Below are 20,123 nucleotides of genomic sequence, written 5' to 3' on the forward strand. Positions count from 1 at the left end.
ATGACGCCTTGTTTTTTGCAGGGTCAGTTGTAGTTTTTAATAGCACCATTTTGGGGTACACATAACTTACTGATTAAAGTTTATTAAATCTTTCTAAGGGGGAAAGGGAAAAAACATACTGGCACTAAGTTTTTATGTTGTCAATTTTGCAACATTCACTTTACGGCATAAATAAGATAATAGCTTTATTCTCTGGTTCAGTACAGTGTTACCAAATACATATGTTTTTTAAAGTTTTACTGCTTTTGCAAAATAAATTCCCTTTTTTTTTTTTTAAGAAAATGGTTAGGCAACGCCGCATCCCAATAAACCCATAACTTTCTAATAATTTTTTCTCTACAGAGCTGTCTGGGCTTAATTTTTGCAGGACAACTTGTAGTTTTTATTGTTATGATTTTGGAGTACATAACACTTTTTGATCGCAAAAATTTGACGGCAAATTAGCAAAAAAAAAAAGCAATTCTGCAATTTTTTTAATATTTTTTCGTTCACCGTGTATGATAAATGATGTGATAATTACAGTTGCAAGAAAAAGTATTTGAACACTTTGGAATGATATGGATTTCTGCACAAATTGGTCATAAAATGTGATATGATCTTCATCTAAGTCACAACAATAGACAATCACAGTCTGCTTAAACTAATAACACACAAAGAATTAAATGTTACCATGTTTTTATTGAACACACCATGTAAACATTCACAGTGCAGGTGGAAAAAGTATGTGAACCCTTGGATTTAATAACTGGTTGAACCTCCTTTGGCAGCAATAACGTCAACCAAACGTTTCCTGTAGTTGCAGATCAGACGTGCACAACGGTCAGGAGTAATTCTTGACCATTCCTCTTTACAGAACTGTTTCAGTTCAGCAATATTCTTGGGATGTCTGGTGTGAATCGCTTTCTTGAGGTCATGCCACAGCATCTCAATCGGGTTGAGGTCAGGACTCTGACTGGGCCACTCCAGAAGGTGTATTTTCTTCTGTTTTAGCCATTCTGTTGTTTATTTACTTCTATGCTTTGGGTCGTTGCCCTGTTGCAACACCCATCTTCTGTTGAGCTTCAGCTGGTGGACAGATGGCCTTAAGTTCTCCTGCAAAATGTCTTGATAAACTTGGGATTTTTTTTTTCCTTTGATGATAGCAATCCGTCCAGGCCCTGACACAGCAAAGCAGCCCCAAACCATGATGCCCCCACCACCATACTTCACAGTTGGGATGAGGTTTTGATGTTGGTGTGCTGTGCCTCTTTTTCTGCACACATAGGGCCAGATTTATCATTAGCTCAGGTCAGAATAATGGAGTGAAAAAGTCCCAAAAAAAGTCCCAAACGCTAAAACTGCGCACAAATTTGCAACTTTTTTCTGCTCTGCACTATGCTCGCCAGTTTTCTGAAAGTGGGCGTGTTTTCTTATGTAAATGAATCTCTAGACAGATTTACTATTGGGACTATTTAAAAAGTCACAAAAAAAATTTCACTCCAGTGAGGACCATGCTTATCTTATGAGACTTTTTAATAGAACATGCGACTTCTTCATAAAAACATGCGACTTTTTCGTAAAGATGTGCGACTTTTGTAAAGCTGCTTACTGACGGATAAATGGGTACCGTCAAACCACATTTATTACAGTCTTAAAGGGCCGATCATAAATCTGACTTGGGTAAAACTGACTTTAGCCATATGTTAAAGTGGAGTGAGCTGTCAGAGTAATGATAAATCTGGCCCATAGTGTTGTGTGTTTCTTCCAAACAACTCAACTTTGGTTTCATCTGTCCACAGAATATTTTGCCAGTACTGCTGTGGAACATCCAGGTGCTCTTGTGCAAATTGTAAACGTGCAGCAATTTTTTTTTGGACAGCAGTGGCTTCCTCTGTGGTATTCTCCCATTAAATCCATTCTTGTTTAGTGTTTTACGTATCGTAGATTAGCTAACAGGGATGTTAGCATATGCCAGAGACTTTTGTAAGTCTTTAGCTGACACTCTAGGATTCTTCTTCACCTCATTGAGCAGTCTGCGCTGTGCTCTTGCAGTCATCTTTACAGGATGGCCACTCCTAGGGAGAGTAGCAGCAGTGCTGAACTTTCTCCATTTATAGACAATTTATCTTACCATGGACTGATGAACAGCAAGGCTTTTGGAGATACTTTTATAACCCTTTCCAGCTTTGTGCAAGTCAACAATTCTTAATCGTAGGTCTTCCGAGAGCTCTTTTGTGCGAGGCATCATTCACATCAGGCAATGCTTCTTGTGAAAAGCAAACCCAGAACTGGTGTGTGTTTTTTATAGGGCAGGGCAGCTGTAACCAACACCTCCAATCTCATCTCATTGATTGGACTCCAGTTGGCTGACACCTCACTCCAATTAGCTCTTGGAGATGTCATTAGTCTAGGGGTTCACATACTTTTTCCACCTCCACTGTGAATGTTTGCATGGTGTGTTCAATAAAAACATGGTAACATTTAATTCTTTGTGTGTTATTAGTTTAAGCAGACTGTGATTGTCTATTGTTGTGACTTAGATGAAGATCAGATCACATTTTATGACCAATTTGTGCAGAAATCCATATAATTCCAAAGGGTTCACATACTTTTTCTTGCAACTGTATATAGTGTGGATTGTTATGAATGCACTGATACCAAATACAGTGCTTTGAAAAAGTATTCATACCCCTTGAACTTTTCCACATTTTTTCACGTTACACCCACAAACTTAAATGTATTTTATGTGATAGACCAACACAAAGTTGTAAGTATGTGTCAAGTGAAAAGAAAATGATACATGGTTTTCAAAATTTTCAATAAATACAAATCTGATAAGTGTGTTGTGCATTTGTATTTGGCCCCCTGTACTGATACCCCTAAATAAAATCCAGTGTGACCAATTGGCTTCAGAAGTCACCTAATTAGTAAATAGAGTCCGTGTGTAATGTATTTTCAGTATAACTACAGCTGTTCTGCGAAGGTCTCAGAGGTTTGTTAGTAAACATCAGTGATCAAACAGCATCATGAACACCAAGGAACTAACCAGGTCAGGGATAAAGTTGTTGAGAAATGTAAAGCAAGGTAAGGTTATAAAAAATATCCCAAGCTCTGAACATGTCACGGACCACTGTTCAATCCATCATACAAAAATGGAAGGAGTATGGCACAACTGCAAACCTACCAAGACATGGCCGTCCATCTAAACTGACAGCCCAGCCAAGGAGAGCACTAATTAGAGAAGCAGCCAAGAGGCCCATGATTACTCTGGAGGAGCTATGCGGGAGAATCTGTCCACAGGACAACTATTAGTTGTGTGCTCCACAAATCTGGCCTTTATGGAAGACTGGCAAGAAGAAACACATTTTTGAAAGCAAGCCATAAGAAGTCCCATTTGCAGTTTGACACAAGTCATGTAGGGGACACGGCAAACGTGGAAGAAGGTGCTCTGGTCAGATGAGACCAAAGTTTAACTTTTTGGCCTAAATGCAAAAAGCTATGAGTTGCGAAAAATTAACACTGTACATCACACTGAACACATCATTCTTACCTTGAAACATGGTGGTGGCAGCATCATATTGTGGGGATGCTTTTCTTCAGCAGGGACAGGGAGGCTGGTTGGAGTTGATGGAAAGATGTATGACGCTGAATACAGGCAATCCTGGAGGAAAACCTGGTAGAGGTTCCAAAAGACTTGAGACTGATGCGGAGATTCACCTACCAGCAGAACAACGACTCTAAACATACAGCCAGAGCTACAATGAAATGGTTTAGATCAAAGCATATTCATGTGTTAAAATGGCCAGACCGAAATCCTATTGAGAATCTGTGGCAAGACTTGAAAATCGCTGTTCACAGACGCTTTTCGACTAAGCTTGAGCTACTTTGCAAAGAATGGGCAAACAGGTCAGCCTCTAGATCTGCAAATCTGGTAGAGACATACCCCAAAAGACTTGCAGCTGTAATTTCAGTGAAAGGTGGTCCTACAAAGTATTGACTGAATACAAATGCATGCCACACTTTCCAGATTTTTCTTTAGTATGCATTTTTTTTTTTACAAATATATTTGCTACTTTGTGTTGGTCTGTCACATAAAATCTCAAAATACATTTAAGTTTTTAGGTGTAACGTGAAAAAATTTGAAAAAGTTCAAGTGGTACTGTATGTGGAAAGGTTTTATTTTTGCTTCTCAATAGAAAAGGGTGTCTTTTTTTCAGCTTTTTTTGGCACTTAGAATTTTTAGAAATAAAATTGTAATTATTTAACACATTTCAGACCCACAAGAGGACTTTTACAGGCAATCTACTGATTGTTTGTATAAAACACTGTACTGCTTATGCAATACAGTGTATTATACTGTCAGTACCATATTGACAGACAATATCAGGCCACGCCAGTGTCATGCTCGTGTGTGGGAGGAAAACACCACACTGAACATAGAAGGGAAAGGGGATACCGGAATAAGGCCTGGAAACTAGGGAAGGAAGATGGACACCTCCTAGAGAAAACCCTAACTCCAGTCCTGACAGACTACCAGTATGAACAGGCCCCAAAGGTAGGCAAGTTCATACACCGGATACCTAGAATCCTGTGTCGCCCTATAGGATCCTGGAACTAATGTCAGGACTGAGTCTACCTGTTCCTCCAAAAGTAAGGACGAACAGGAGTCTTCCTCAGGGCTAATGACAAACAGGAAAATAAATGTTAAAATAGAGTTCAAAATAACGAATATTTGGTATAAATAATTCATATAAATAATTTCTAGCAGCAATATCAATATATAAGACAATTCATAAATAACAGCAGTATCAATTGATAAATACGATTGGAGGATAGCAGCAACGTAAGCAGCAAATGGTAATAAATAGAATAAAAGCAGGAGTATCCTTTAAAATGGAATTGGTGGCAAGAGTTCAATGTATCAATAGATCAATGCAATAGTTCCCATGTAGTATACTCCACTATTTGTTCGAGGAAAAAATAGCCATACAGTGTAGCAACAATGTTCTTAGTTGTGGCTATTTATCAGTATGCCGCTATTTGCGTGACTTATAATTAATCACTGGATGTCTCTTTTCCTTTTTTCTTCTTATACAAAGAAGATATTCAGATATATTCCCGTTTTGTTGTACACATTTAGATTTTGTACTCACGATTCAGCTGTTAACAGGTGCGGCGTCCCGCTCTTGTTCTGAGAACAGACTGACCTTTATGGTTCGGGCCCTCCGGTCACAGCTTGCTTGAAAAGTCGGCGTGCCACATGTTATGGCGGCGTCTCTGTTTAATGTTTGCAACGCCCCTTCAGTGTTTGGATCGCCTTATCACTTCTTTGCTCCAGCTGCCGGGGTTCCGCTTTATAGATATTCGTGAGTGTCTTTACATTCAATTCTTCTTGAAGCGCTCCAGTGGTGTAGTTGTAGTCTTCATATGCTTGTTCACCCAAACATGTTTCGGAGCTCGACTCGCTCCTTCCTCACAACTGAATCGTGAGTACAAAATCTAAATGTGTACAACAAAACGGGAATATATCTGAATATCTTCTTTGTATAAGAAGAAAAAAGGAAAAGAGACATCCAGTGATTAATTATAAGTCACGCAAATAGCGCCATACTGATAAATAGCCACAACTAAGAACATTGTTGCTACACTGTAAGGCTATTTTTTCCTCGAACAAATAGTGGAGTATACTACATGGGAACTATTGCATTGAACTATTGATACATTGAACTATTGCCACCAATTCCATTTTAAAGGATACTCCTGCTTTTATTCTATTTATTACCATTTGCTGCTTACGTTGCTGCTATCCTCCAATCATATTCATCAATTGATACTGCTGTTATTTATGAATTGTCATATATTGATATTGCTGCTAGAAATTATTTATATGAATTATTTATACCAAATATTCGTTATTTTAAACTCTATTTTAACATTTATTTAATAAAATTGCCTCCCATGAGCCTATAAATAGAGTGCCTTCTCATTAATACTTTATTTTAAAAACTTATTTTCATACTGACAAGGGTGAGTCAAATTGAGCAAGAGCACCTTCTCCAGAAAACCAGTGGAGAGCTGCCTCTGTCTATTATACAAACAACAGGAAAAGGCAACACTAATAAATATAAATATATATATATATATATATATATATATATATATATATATATATACACACACACAAAATACAAAAGGGAAAGGAAACACTTATCTTCACTTATCTTCAATGAAGCTTTGGTAGCACCAGGAACTCAGCCGAGAGAACCAAACACAAGCTAACCACAAGTCCAACAGAAGCTATAAACCGCAGAGCATAGTGGGAGAAACAATAATAGAGAAGGTTAAATGACCCTAATAGCCACACCTGGGGAAAGAAGGTGCGGCGAGCACCAGAAACAACACAGACGTCATTTGATTCAAAAAGAAAACATGTCAGATCAAACCACTTGTTGCCAGTCTCACAGATCTCCTGCCACCTGTCTTGAGAACGTCGGTATGTCTCGGTACGTTCGTGACAGCCAGAGAAGCACAGCCTGATAGGGCATACACTGGGGCCTCAGGCTACCATGCTAAGACATCGGCAACCAGTCATCTCATTCATGGGTTGCCGATGCCTGACAGAGGGAGCCCCCTCTCTCTAAACCACTTAAATGCAAGGTTCACTATTGACTGTGGCATCTAAGGAGTTAAACGGCACAGATCTGCACTTCTGCTGGTTCAGGACTTTAGTGCAGGAGCTTGTCTACAATGCAACAGCCAGGCTCATGCTCTTCACTGCACAAGAGACCTGTGCAGTGCTTATTCTAGGCCACTGTAGAAACACAGCGCTCTAGAATAAAGTCATTTAACAACCGTCATAGACACTTGTATCGGTGGTCATATGAGTTTAGAAATGTAATTTATAAATATATTTTATGTTCTATCACTCTAATAAGTGATAAGCAGGGTGGCCTAGAGGTAATAGATAATCGGTTCTCATCTCTCCTGTATTCTCTCCTATCCCTTATACTATAAACAGTGATACGCAGGGTATTCTAGAGGTGATGGATAATCAGTTTTCACCTCTGCTGTGTTCTCCTCTGTCTCTTATACTATAATCAGTGATAATCAGGGTGTTCTAGAGGTGATAGTCAGTTCTCCCCTCTCCTGCATTCTCTCCTGTCCTTCATATTACAAACCGTGATAAGCACTTAATTACCTGTTCCCGAGATAGTTCATCCATATCTAGAAACCAGAGAACCCCTTTAAGGTGGAAATACCAGTTTACAGTAAGCATTGCCACTAGTTATTTTTTTTTCCCCCAGTTGCCCTTTAACAGGAAAATATTATTGTTGGTGATCTTTATAGCTGTAAACTCTGTTTGTGTCTCTAGGTTTTCCTTCAAGTAACCCGGATATTCTTCTACGAGTGAAACAACATGGCAGCACCTTGCTAGATGATCCTGTGCAGCTTAACAAAGAAACACAATTAGATCCATCTGATGGTGTGTAGATAAATGCTTCATTGTCATGATGTTTTATTAAAAAAAAAAATTGTGTTCATATGAAACTGGCCACCGACAAGCTACATATTTCAGGTATGATTGGCTGCATATTTATGGGAGGGCTCCAGATTGTCCCCGACCTTTACAGTTGGGGAGAAAGAAAGATCAGGCATGTTAGATATTGGGTATGCTTGATCCATTGTTCCCTGTGGACTGGGACACCATTAGGGCAGCCCTGGCGGTACTGCATTTAGGGGACCTGAGCAGCCTGGGGGCCCAGCGGTCTCTGAGATCAGTAGCCTGATTAGCATTCACTTAAGGCCTCATGCACACGGCCGTTGTTTGGGTCCGCCGCGGCTCAGATGCGGACACATTCAATTCAATGGGGCCGCAAAAGATGCGGACAGCACTCCGTGTGCTGTCCGCATCCGTTGCTCCGTGGCCCCGCTAAAAAAATATAACATGTCCTATTCTTGTCTGCGCTTTGCGGACAAGAATAGGCATTTATATTGAAGGCTGTCCGCGCCGTTCCGCAAATTGCGGAACGCGCACGGACACAATCCGTGTTTCTCGCCCATATTCCTTGGGGGACACAGGAAACCATGGGTATAGCTCTGCTCCCTAGGAGGCGTGACACTAAGCGAAAGCTGTAAGCCCCTCCTCCATCAGCTATACCCTTCAGCCTGGAGAAGAGACTGCCAGTTTTTGCTTAGTGTCCAAGGAGGCAAGACACCCCCTGCTTATGCAGGGTTGTTATCCTATGATTTTTATTTTTTACGTATTTGTTATTTTTAACTCGGTTTTTTTTCTACCTACAGGGACAACAGAGGCGCATTGGACCCCTCTGTTTCTCCCGGGGTTGAGTTGCGCCAGTGCCGGTAATTCCGCACTGCCGCCTCCCCCACAGAAGACAAGGTGGACCAGGGCAGCCTCGCTCCCCTGCGTCCCGCCAGCTCAGGGTCGCCCGCACGCCAAGTCCCTCCCCCGGCTTCCTGCCACCGCGGTGCCAGGAGCTGAAGGGGCGACCCCCGCTGGATGGACTGAGGGCGAAGACAGCGTATGGTGAGAGTGGCTGCTCCAGCCTCCCCTTCCTCCCTCCCACCGCTGCTACCAACATGGCCACTGTTACATGACCACTACTACACCTCCCCGCCCCCCCCCCCCCGCCCCCCCCCGCATATCGGGACGTTACCGGGCATAGTGGAGGGCAGTCTATCTGGGCAGGTCCTAGAACGCTGCCTTACAGGGGACGGCTGCAGACATGCAAGCCGTCTGCTACATCTAGGCGCGGTGGGAGCCGTTTTTCCTGGCATGAACGGCGCCATGTCATGGCCGGCACTTCAACATCCTTGGGGGTTAAAATCATTTTGCCGCGCGCGCGGCTCTGCTCGGCTTCAGCGCGGCAGAGGGGGGGCGGAGCTTCCTTACACATTCAGCTCCGTGCTGCTGCGCTCCGCTACTTCCGGGTTCATCTCTCTGCCGTGCGATACTGAAGCCTTTCAGCTCCGTGCTGCTGCCTCTCCTCCACAGCCTCCTCAGTCTGTTCCCCTTACAGCTGCCGCTTGTATCATCGGGTCTGGTAGGACTGTTTAACCCCCTCCGTGCCACAGTACTGTTGCTTTAAAGTGCAACATCTTTCCACCATGTCAGACCCTTCTGCAGCCGCCAAGCCATGGTACCATGCCTGTACCGCTTGTAGGGAACCCTTTCCCCGGGGGCAGTCTGATCCGCACTGTACTGCATGCCGAGCTCCACCGCAGCCTCAGTCGCCCGCTGTGTCGCTCCCTGCTTCCTCTGACCCGCCTGACTGGGCTAGATCCCTGTCCCAGGCCGTGGAAAGCCTCACTCATGTCGTGGGCCGCCTAATAGACAGGCCACCTACCCCGCAGGACGCCACTCTGACTGTCGCGCCCTCCGGGTCCACTGCTTCTGCCGCTGCAGCGGGTTCATCCTCTCCTAGTGACCCCTCCCGAGCTAGGCACTCTCAGAAGCGTATTAGAGTAGAGCGAGCCTCCTCCTCGGATGCCTCCCTCTCCCCGCCACGCGTGCGCACCCAGACGAGCCTCTCCTCTCCAAAGGATTCGCTCTCTGAAGGTGAATTGGCGGCTTCAGATTTGGAAATGGACTCGGCCCTGCCGTCCAAGCTAGCCTCAGCGATGGGTCAACTCATCTCTGATATACGTGACACCTTTAAGGTGCAGGATGACCCCCCTAGCTCGGACGCAGCTAGCGTCTCCTTTATCAGACCCAGGCAGGCCTCAAAAGTCTTTCCAATCCACTCTGATTTCTCCTCCGTGGTGTCTAAGGCTTGGGCTCGCCCGGACGCCCGTTTTGTCAACCCAAAGAAGCTGGACATTTGCTATCCTTTTCCAGCCGATGTCGTGGCCACCTGGTCTTCCCCACCCAAGGTAGACCCCCCTGTGGCCCGGCTGTCAAAGAACACGGCCATCCCTGTTCCCGACGGGTCCTCTCTTCAGTCAGCGGAGGACCGTCGCATGGAGACCCTGTCCAAGGGCATTTTTGCTGCCTCCGGTTCTGCCCTCAGACCGGTTTTTGCCTCTGCTTGGGCAGGGAAAGCAATCTCTGCTTGGGGTACGCAGCTGGAACAGGAGTTGGACTCGGACATCCCCATCCAGGACCTACGTTCCTTGGCCCAGCTTATTATTCGGGCCGGGAATTTTGTCTGTGAGGCCTCCCTTGATGCGGGAGCCCTTATTGCGCGCTCCTCCGCCCTGGCAGTTGCCGTCAGGAGGGAGCTCTGGCTGAAGGTCTGGAAAGCGGACGCTGCCTCCAAACGTTCCTTGGCGGGGCTACCGTTTGCGGGTTCCCGCCTCTTCGGGGTCCGCTTAGACGAACTTATTTCAGAGGCCACGGGTGGTAAAAGCACCCATCTTCCTCAACCCCAAGCCAGGGGCGCCCCCCGCGGACGCCCTGGTGCGTCTCGTTTTCGGTCCTCCCGCAGGGCCTCTGGGGCTCCCACCACAGCTGCCGCTTCGGCTCCTCCCCAGGACAAGCGTAGGAAGCCGTTTTTTCGGGCGCAGCCCTCCTGGCGCAAGCCGCAGGCTGCCCGCACACCCGCAGCAAAACAGTCCTCTGCCTGAAGGCGCGCCCCCACCCACCCGGGTGGGGGGCCGGCTCCTCCTTTTCAAGGACGTCTGGATGGCTCACGTCTCCGACGCCTGGGCCCTCGAAATTGTGTCCTCCGGATACAAAATCGAATTTGCATCCTTCCCTCCGGATCGGTTCTTTCGCTCCCGCCCCACGCGAGACCCGAAAGACGCGGCCGCGTTCTCCGCGGCCGTTCAAGCTTTATTGGACAGGGGGGTGATTACCCCCGTTCCTCTAGAGGAAAGATTCCAAGGGTTCTACTCGAACCTCTTTGTAGTTCCCAAGAAGGGAGGTTCGGTGCGGCCCATTTTGGACCTCAAAAAGCTCAACCGTTTTCTCCTCCTTCGACGGTTTCGGATGGAGTCCCTCCGCTCCGCGGTGGCTTCCCTGGAGCAGGGAGATTTCATGTCTTCCATCGATATACAGGATGCCTACCTCCATGTTCCGGTAGCCCAGTGTCACCATCGCTTCCTTCGATTCGCCGTGGGGGACCTCCACTTCCAATTTGTCGCCCTTCCCTTTGGACTGGCAACAGCCCCCCGGGTGTTCACCAAGGTCCTGGCCCCGGTTTTAGCCTTACTCCGTTCCAGGGGTGTTTTTCTGCTACCGTACTTGGACGATATCCTCATCAAGGCTCCGTCCCTTTCTCAAGCGGTTGCCAGCGTGGATCTCACTCTAGAGACTCTGGCGAGGTTTGGTTGGGTCATCAACTTCCCCAAGTCCTCCCTTCCCCCCTCCAGACAACTGGTCTTCCTGGGGATGCTTTTAGACACGGGAGCGGCGGAGGTACGTCTTCCCTCGGAAAAACGTCTGATCCTCCGTGGGGCGGTTCGGGGTCTCCTTCTCCACCGTCGACCGTCCTTCCGCTTCTGCATGCGGGTATTGGGGCAGATGGTTGCCTGCTTCGAGGCGATCCCATTTGCGCAGTTTCACTCCCGCCCTCTCCAACGGGCGATCCTCTCCTCCTGGGACAAATCGCCGCAGTCTCTGGATCATCCCTTCCATCTGTCGCCTCAGGTGCGGTCATCTCTCCGCTGGTGGTTACAGTCCCCTCTTCTGGGCAGGTCCTTTCTGCCACTCAACTGGTTGGTGGTTACAACCGATGCCAGTCTCTCGGGCTGGGGAGGCGTGTTTCCTCCCCGATCCGTCCAGGGCATTTGGTCTCCATCGGAGTCCAAACTCTCGATCAATGTCCTGGAACTGAGAGCGGCCCTTCTGTCTCTACGACACTGGACTCATCTGCTGAAGGGTCATCCAGTTCGTGTACAATCAGACAACGCCACGGCCGTGGCGTACATAAACCACCAGGGGGGCACTCGCAGCGCTGCAGCGATGCGGGAGGTCACCAGCATTCTCCGTTGGGCGGAAGCCCACGTCCCGGCCCTATCTGCAATTTTTATTCCAGGGGTGGACAATTGGGCGGCGGACTTCCTCAGTCGCACCACCGTCGACCCCGGCGAGTGGTCTCTTCACCCGGAGGTATTCGAGGCCATTTGCCTTCGTTGGGCATTCCGGACGTGGACCTCATGGCCTCAAAATTCAATCACAAGGTCCCCGCCTATCTGTCCAGGGCCAGGGATCCGGGAGCTTGCGGAGCCGACGCCCTCGTTCTTCCTTGGCGAGGCTTCGCGCGCCCATACATATTCCCTCCCATCCCTCTCCTGCCCAAGGTCCTTCGGAAGATCGCGGCGGAAGGCGTCTCGGTGATTCTGGTCGCTCCGGACTGGCCCCGCCGGTCTTGGTATGCCGACCTCATGCTGCTCCTGGCAGACGCGCCCTGGCCACTGCCCGCCAGGGAAGATCTTCTCTCTCAGGGACCGATCTTCCACCCGCGTTTAGGGTCCCTACGTTTGACGGCGTGGTTGTTGAGACCACCGTCCTGACACGTAGGGGTTTTTCTGCGGATGTCGTCCGCACCATGATCCGCGCCCGTAAGCCGTCCTCTTCTAGGATCTATTATAGGACCTGGAGGACTTTTTTGGGGTTCTGTGCCGATCTGGGGATTCCTCCGCTCCGCTTTTCTCTCCCCACCGTTTTGTCCTTCCTGCAGAGCGGACTGGCCCAAGGTCTAGGCCTTAGTTCTTTGAAGGGTCAGGTATCTGCGCTGTCCATTTTGTTTCAGCGCCCACTGGCCCCCCTTGGTCCTGTCAAGACCTTCCTTCAGGGCGTGGCTCACGCGGTTCCCCCGTATCGCCCTCCGATACCGCCCTGGGACCTGAACCTGGTTCTCTCAGCGCTCCAGGCTTCTCCTTTCGAGCCTCTGCGGACGGTTTCCTTGCGACTTCTGTCCTGCAAGGTTATTTTCCTTGTAGCCATCACCTCTCTTCGGAGGGTGTCCGAATTGGCTGCACTCTCCTGTCTGGAACCTTTCCTAGTGTTCCACCAGGACAAGGTGGTTCTTCGTCCGGTCCCTTCCTTCCTTCCTAAGGTGGTCTCCGCCTTTCATCTGAACGAGGACATCGTTCTCCCCTCTTTGTGTCCTTCCCCTTCCCATCCGCGGGAGAGGAAGCTTCATCGCCTGGACGTTGTCAGGGCGCTCAAGATTTACCTGGAAGTAACCAGCTCTTTCAGGCATACTGACTCGCTCTTTGTGGTCCCGGAAGGGTCGCGCAGAGGGATGGCGGCATCCAAAGTTGCTATCGCTCGTTTTGTCAAGATGGCTGTTACTGAGGCTTATCTCGCCAAGGACAGGGTTCCTCCCCTTGGTGTTACCGCTCACTCCACTAGAGCGGTCGGGGCTTCCTGGGCTCAGAGAAATCGGGCTTCTTCGGAGCAGATTTGCAAGGCGGCCACTTGGTCCTCCTTGCACACCTTCACCAAGTTCTACAGGGTGCATACTCATGCGTCGGCTGACGCTGCTTTAGGCCGTCTGGTGTTGCAGGCGGCAGTTGATTGATGCCTCTGGCGTTGGTTGAGTTTGTTCTGGTCCCTCCCTTCTGGGACTGCTCTGGAACGTCCCATGGTTTCCTGTGTCCCCCAAGGAATATGGGCGAGAAAAGGAGACTTTTGTATTACTTACCAGTAAAGTCTCTTTCTCGCTCTTCCTTGGGGGACACAGCACCCGCCCTTCATTGGGTTACAGTTGTGGTTCCGGCTTGGTTGCCCCCGTTGGGGCGCGACAGTTCTTTTTCCGGTTGGTGGTTATTTTTCACTACTTGGACACGCAACTGGCAGTCTCTTCTCCAGGCTGAAGGGTATAGCTGATGGAGGAGGGGCTTACAGCTTTCGCTTAGTGTCACGCCTCCTAGGGAGCAGAGCTATACCCATGGTTTCCTGTGTCCCCCAAGGAAGAGCGAGAAAGAGACTTTACTGGTAAGTAATACAAAAGTCTCCTTTTTGCGGATCCGTGATTTGCGGACCACAGCACATAGACTTTTACTAAAGAAATTATTTTACAAGTCTTTATCAGGATATGAACCCCAGACATTCAGCATAGCACATCATTACATTATAGACCTGTGCTGTTGGAAGGAATGAATTTTCTGTGCTTAAAAATCTATTTTCTTTATAGTCATAATATCAAATAGGTACTCCGCTTTTAATGACTACATTTATTTATTTAGAGCATAGGATATTGATCAATTTTCTAATATACATCTATTTAAAATTTTGCTCACCGACTTTTATTTTGCCACGCAGTAGCCCCCACCCTAAAGAAAAGAAATGGCGCTGCCTCTTTTAGTCCTGTAAAATTCATCCACAGGAGAGCTGGATAGGACTAGACTTGGCAAAAGTCATGTGAGCAGTCACGTGACCTGGCTTTCAGTTAACTGCCCAGGTATCTAACAGGTGAGTAGGAGTAGTGTATTAGGGAGCAAAACATATACAGTATATACAATATTACTACCTGCAGCAGCACCTTAACCCTTTCTACCCCGGAGGTGTTTTTGCGTTTTCGTTTTGAGCTCCCTGCCTTCCCAGAGCCATAACCTTTGTCTGTTCACATAGCCATATGAGGGCTTATTTTTTTGCAGGACAAACGCCACTATTTAATATTGCGTATGATGTAGTAGGAAGCAGGAAAAAAATTCCAAATTGGGTGAAATTGCAAAAAAAAAAAAAAAGCAATTTCACCACAGTTTTCCAGGTTTTTTTATTTACGACGTTCGATGTGCGATAAAACTGACCAGTTACTTTTATTTTACAGGTCAGTACGAATCCGGTGATACCTTATATGTATAGTTTTTCTTGCATTTTTGATAGTGATTAAATAATAAAAAGTGGGAAAAATGTTAATTTTTATTTTTCCGTCGCCATATTTTGACCCCAATAACTTCTTTGTAATTACTTGTACGGAGCTGTGTGAGGGCTCATTTTTTGTGGGGCGATCTGAACTTTTCAGTGATACAATTCTGGGGTATGACTTTTTGATCACTTTTTATTACATTTTTCTATAGAAAATGAAGCAACCAAAAACGGCGAATCGGACATTTTGACGCATTTTTCCGTTTTGCTGTTTGTCGTATGGGGAATATATTTTTATACTATAGGCGTTTTCGCACATGGCAACATGATGTGTATTTAAAAAATAATAATTTAGTTCTTTTTTTTATTTTGGGAAAAGGGGGGTGATTTTAATTTTTATGTTTTTTTTATATTTTTTTATTTTTAAAAACTTTATTTTATTTTTTTACACTTTTTTTTTTATAGTTCCCATAGGGAACTATAACAAGCAATCATTAGATTGCTATTCTCATAGACCCCAATGCATTAGCATTGGAGTCTATGAGAAAATTGCTAGTTTTTATATGGAGCCCTATTGCAGGCAAGGGTTCAATAGTAAATACTATGCAGCAGCAGCCTCCTGTCATTCATAAAGACAGGGGCTGCTGCATGCACGCTCCGGCTCCTCCGATCGCCACACGGGGGAGCCGGAGCATCACCGGAAGCGCGCGCTTCCGGTGTTTTACTCGCTCAGATGCCGTAGTCATGATTGACAACGGCATCTGAGGGGTTAAATGACCGCAATCGGCATTACTGCCGCTTGCGGACATTAGCTGCGGGTGTCTGCTATAAGAAACAGCAGGCCACCCACGGCTATGGCACCTCCCTCTTTAAAAACCCGGCCAGCGCCGTACTATTACGGTGCTGGCCGGGAAAGGGTTAATGTTGTGTCTGTCAGTGTCTATGTAGAAGCAGAACGCTGTGTGTGTTATTTGCCAGACAGGCAGCCATTTTCCAATATCACCTAGAGAAAGGCTGCCATATAAATACACTAGGGGTGGGTGATATAGGCGATATGCGATATAAATTTGTGCCACAATATGGATTTTGCGCATATCGCCTATATCGCCGGACCGCGATATGATCGCGCACCATGTTCTCCTGAGCCGGCACAGTGGAGAAGGAGGGGAGTCCCTCCCCACCGCGCGCGGCTGCTGCTGGCCACTAATTACAGAGTAGGAGGGGAGGGACTGTGGCCACTGCGCCACCAATGAATGCCTGAATACCAATGTGCCGACCATATCCCGGCACCTATGACTGCACGCTGTGATCCGCGCGATTAACCCCTCAGTTGAGGGGTTAATCGCGCGGATCACAGCGTCCTGTCAGAGGTCGGGTGCCGGGAATGTTTGTCTGCATTGGTGGCAGTGGGCAGTTCCGATCGGAGTCCCAGCAGTGTAATGCTGGGGCTCCGATCGGTTACCATGGCAGCCAGGAGTCACGCTACTGAAGTCCTGGCTGCCATGGTATGTTAGTGAGCAGCATTATACTCACGTGTGCCGTGGCAGTCGGCCGCTCCTTCTTCTGTCTGTGCGGCGCATTGCTAATGCTTATAGCATTAGCAATGCACCGCACAGACCTATGAGAAGAAGGAGCGCCCGGCGGCCACGGCGCACGTGAGTATAATGCTGCTCACTAACATACCATGGCAGCCAGGACTTCAGTAGCGTCCTGGCTGCCATGGTAACCGATCGGAGCCCCAGCATTACACTGCTAGGACTCCGATCGGAACTGCCCCCTGCCACCAATGATGGGGGGAGGAGAGGGACCCTGTGGCCACTGCCACCAATGATTAATACTGGGGAGGGAGAAGGGGTGGGTTTGTTACCAGAGGGGGCTGATAAGAGGGAGAGGCCGGGGGGCACATGAGAGGCTGGGGGCGGATCATGGGCTGGGGGGCACATGAGAGGCGGGGGGGCACATGAGAGGCTGGAGGGGCTGATCAGAGGCTGGGGGGGCACATGGGGGGCTGATCAGAGGCTGGGGCGCACATGATAGGCTGGGGGGCACATGAGAGGCTGGAGGGGCTGATCAGAGGCTGGGGGGCACATGGGGGGCTGATCAGAGGCTGGGGCGCACATGATAGGCTGGGGGGCACATGAGAGGCGGGGAGGGCACATGAGAGGCTGGAGGGGCTGATCAGAGGCTGGGGGGCACATGGGGTGCTGATCAGAGGCTGGGGGGCTGATCAGCGGCTGGGGGGCACATGAGAGGCTGGCTGCCATGGTCCGCTCCCTTCTGCTGTGTGTACTATGCACAGGACAGCAGGAAGAGTGTAAAGTCCTATTCACCCTAATAGAGCTCTATTAGGGTGAATATGACAAGGGTTCTAGCCCCTAAGAAGGGTTAATAGTTATTAAATAAAAAGTAAAAAAAAAAAAAATGTTTAAACACCACCCCCCCCCCCCAATATAGAAAGCGATATATATCGCACATGCTTAAAATTATAATCGCAATATAGATTTTAGGCCATATCGCCCACCCCTAATACACACATTGATGTAGTTACTGTAATAACCACAATAAGAACCATTATTCTAACACCAGTCCTATTTACTTATCACATGACTGTGCCATGTGTGCTGTCATGTAACATTGCTGCTTACTGAATGTCCGAAATTACACAACGTGTAGGGTGTCACATGCTTGATGTCCTGTTTTACTTAGTTCTGTCATAACTTTTACTATAGAAATGTATTTTACACGTCTTAGTGGATTTGAACCCAAAACCTCTGTACATCTGACAGCAGCCTTACCTACTTCTCTGTCAAAAATCTCTGTTGTAAATATATGAAGTTTTTATAGTTTTACGGTTTTCTTTATAAGCACAATGTTGAATAGTTGCACTGTGGCTTTTTATGTATGGAACTGTGTCCAAAGAACAGAGCAGACTCATAGACTGGTGCCAAGTCTGTTGTCTGCAATACAGAAGGTCTGTGGTTCAAATCCCATTAAGACCTTAGGAATTTTTTTTTTTACTAAAAGATAAGGTAGAGACATGTAATTTTTACTTTCCAGCTTTTTTCTTTTTCTGGTAAAAGTTACATGTTTCTGCAAAGTTAATGTTTCTTAAAAGCATAAGGCTTCGTTCACATCACCGTTCGGCCTTTCCGTTCTCCTGCTCCGTTTAGGAGTAGCAGAACGGAAAGGACAGAGAAGGCACATAACTGAGCCAAACGGAGCCTAAGAACCCCATAGACTATAATGGGGTCCGTTATTTTTCTGCTCAGAAGATGATTTTGAAGCGGAGACAAAAGTCCTGCATGCACAACTTTTGTCTCCGCTCACAAATTATCTTCTGAGCGGAAACATAACGGACCCCATTATAGTCTATGGGGTTCTTAGGCTCCGTTTGGCTCAGTTATGTGCCTTCTCTGTCCTTTCCGTTCTCCTACTCCTAAACGGAGCAGGAGAACGGAAAGGCCGAACGGTGATGTGAACGAAGCCTAACAGAGCAAAATTCATTTACACTTACAAACCATTACAAAAAATAGATGTTCTCCTCACCCCCTCTTTCTTATCCCATCCATTCCCCACCTCCCTGGTGCCCCTGCCCCTCACATCTTTTCAGCCCTCCCAGGAGCTGTATACTTGTATGCTATTCAGATGTTATGTGAGCTGTGCAGATCTCCTGGGCATTCTAATGGCTACAGCTTGTGCTTGTCACCTTTTGGAAATTTAGCATCTGGATAACTAGTTTTAGAAATGGCTTCACACACATCACGGGAACTAAGGCCCCTTTCACACGGGTGAGTATTCCGCGCGGATGCGATGCGTGAGTTGAACGCATTGCACCCGCACTGAATCCCGACCCATTCATTTCTATGGGGCTGTTCACATGAGCGGTGATTTTCACGCATCACTTGTGCGTTGCCTGAAAACCGCAGCATGCTCTATTTTGTGCGTTTTTCACGTAACGCAGGCCCCATAGAAATGAATGGGGTTGTGTGAAAATCACAAGCATCCGCAAGCAAGTGCGGATGCGGTGCGATTTTCACGCACGGTTGCTAGGAGATGATTGGGATGGAGACCCGATCATTATTATTTTCCCTTAAAACATGGTTATAAGGGAAAATAATAGCATTCTGAATACAGAATGCATAGTAAAATAGCGCTGGAGGGGTTAAAAAAATAAATAAAAAAATTTAACTCCCCTTAATCCACTTGATCGCGCAGCCGGCATCGCTTGTGTCTTCTTTCTTTGGTGTGTGCAGGAAAAGGACCTGTGGTGACGTCACTCCGGTCGTCACATGATCCATCACATGATCTTTTACCATGGTGATGGATCATGTGATGGACCATGTGATGACCGGAGTGACGTCACCACAGGTCCTTTACCTGTAATTAATGCTCACCACAGGTCCTGTTCAGTAAAGGAGACAGAAGGAGATGCCGGCTGCGCGATCAAGTGGATTAAGGTGAGTTAAATTATAATTTTATTTTTTTAACCCCTCCCCTTTTACTATGCATTCTGTATTCAGAATGCTATTATTTTCCCTTATAACCATGTTATAAGGGAAAATAATACAATTTACAGAACACCGATCCCAAGCCAGAACTTCTGTGAAGAAGTTCGGGTTTGGGTAGCAAACATGCGTGATTTTTCTCACGCGAGTGCAAAACGCATTACAATGTTTTGCACTCGCGCGGAAAAATCGAGCATGTTCCCGCAACGCACCCGCACATTTTCCTGCAACGCCCGTGTGAAAGAGGCCTAAGGAAGTTATATTTCATTGTAATTATTAAATGTTTTGGTGTACCTCAGGGGGAAATTTACAACCTGACAGTGGGTCAACGACAAGTGAAGATGATAATCAACTTAATGATCTGAACACATTTCAGGACAGTGTCAGCATTTCCAGAGCAGGTAAGCTTCGTCCAATCTACATCGCTGTTTAATTCCATTCTGTGTCTAACTTGCCTGTTTTTTTTTTGTTTAAAGAATATGTATACTTTTGCAACAATTTTATTGCTCCAATGTATCACATACAAATATTGGACTGGAGGAAGCAAGCTTGGCCTAACTGTAAATGGTCAGTGCTATCTGCCCTGATTATCGGAGATTATTTATATGAATGGTCTGATGTACAATCATGATTGACCAAATGATGCCTCCTTTCTGTCTAATGCACAGGTCAATAAGTCTTGGGAGCAATTTACCAGTGCTCCACATTTTGGGTTGTTTTGTATTGCTGTCTATAGACAGTAAAAAAATAAACTGGCTACTGCATTAGGCCCCTTTCACACGGGCGAGTTTTCTACGCGGGTGCAATGCGTGACGTGAACGCATTGCACCCGCACTGAATCCTGACCCATTCATTTCAATGGG

General features: G+C 46.8%; 1 protein-coding gene across 3 annotated transcripts in view; it reads left to right on the forward strand.

Moving 5' to 3' along the window:
• The window catches only part of LOC120998017 (zinc finger protein 300-like), a 39,843-nt gene that overhangs the window by 8,161 nt on the left and 11,559 nt on the right, over nucleotides 1-20,123 (forward strand). For all 3 annotated transcript variants that reach the window (XR_005778280.1, XR_005778282.1, XM_040428446.1), the window contains exons 5-6: nucleotides 7,352-7,462; nucleotides 19,560-19,661. Coding sequence is in view for 1 of the 3 variants with exons in the window: in XM_040428446.1 (XP_040284380.1) it covers nucleotides 7,352-7,462; nucleotides 19,560-19,661 (213 nt within the window). In the remaining 2 variants the exon portion in view is untranslated. The remainder of the gene's footprint in view (nucleotides 1-7,351; nucleotides 7,463-19,559; nucleotides 19,662-20,123) is intronic.

The sequence above is a fragment of the Bufo bufo genome, chromosome 1 (genome assembly GCF_905171765.1).
Source record: "Bufo bufo chromosome 1, aBufBuf1.1, whole genome shotgun sequence".
Classification (NCBI taxonomy): domain Eukaryota; kingdom Metazoa; phylum Chordata; class Amphibia; order Anura; family Bufonidae; genus Bufo; species Bufo bufo.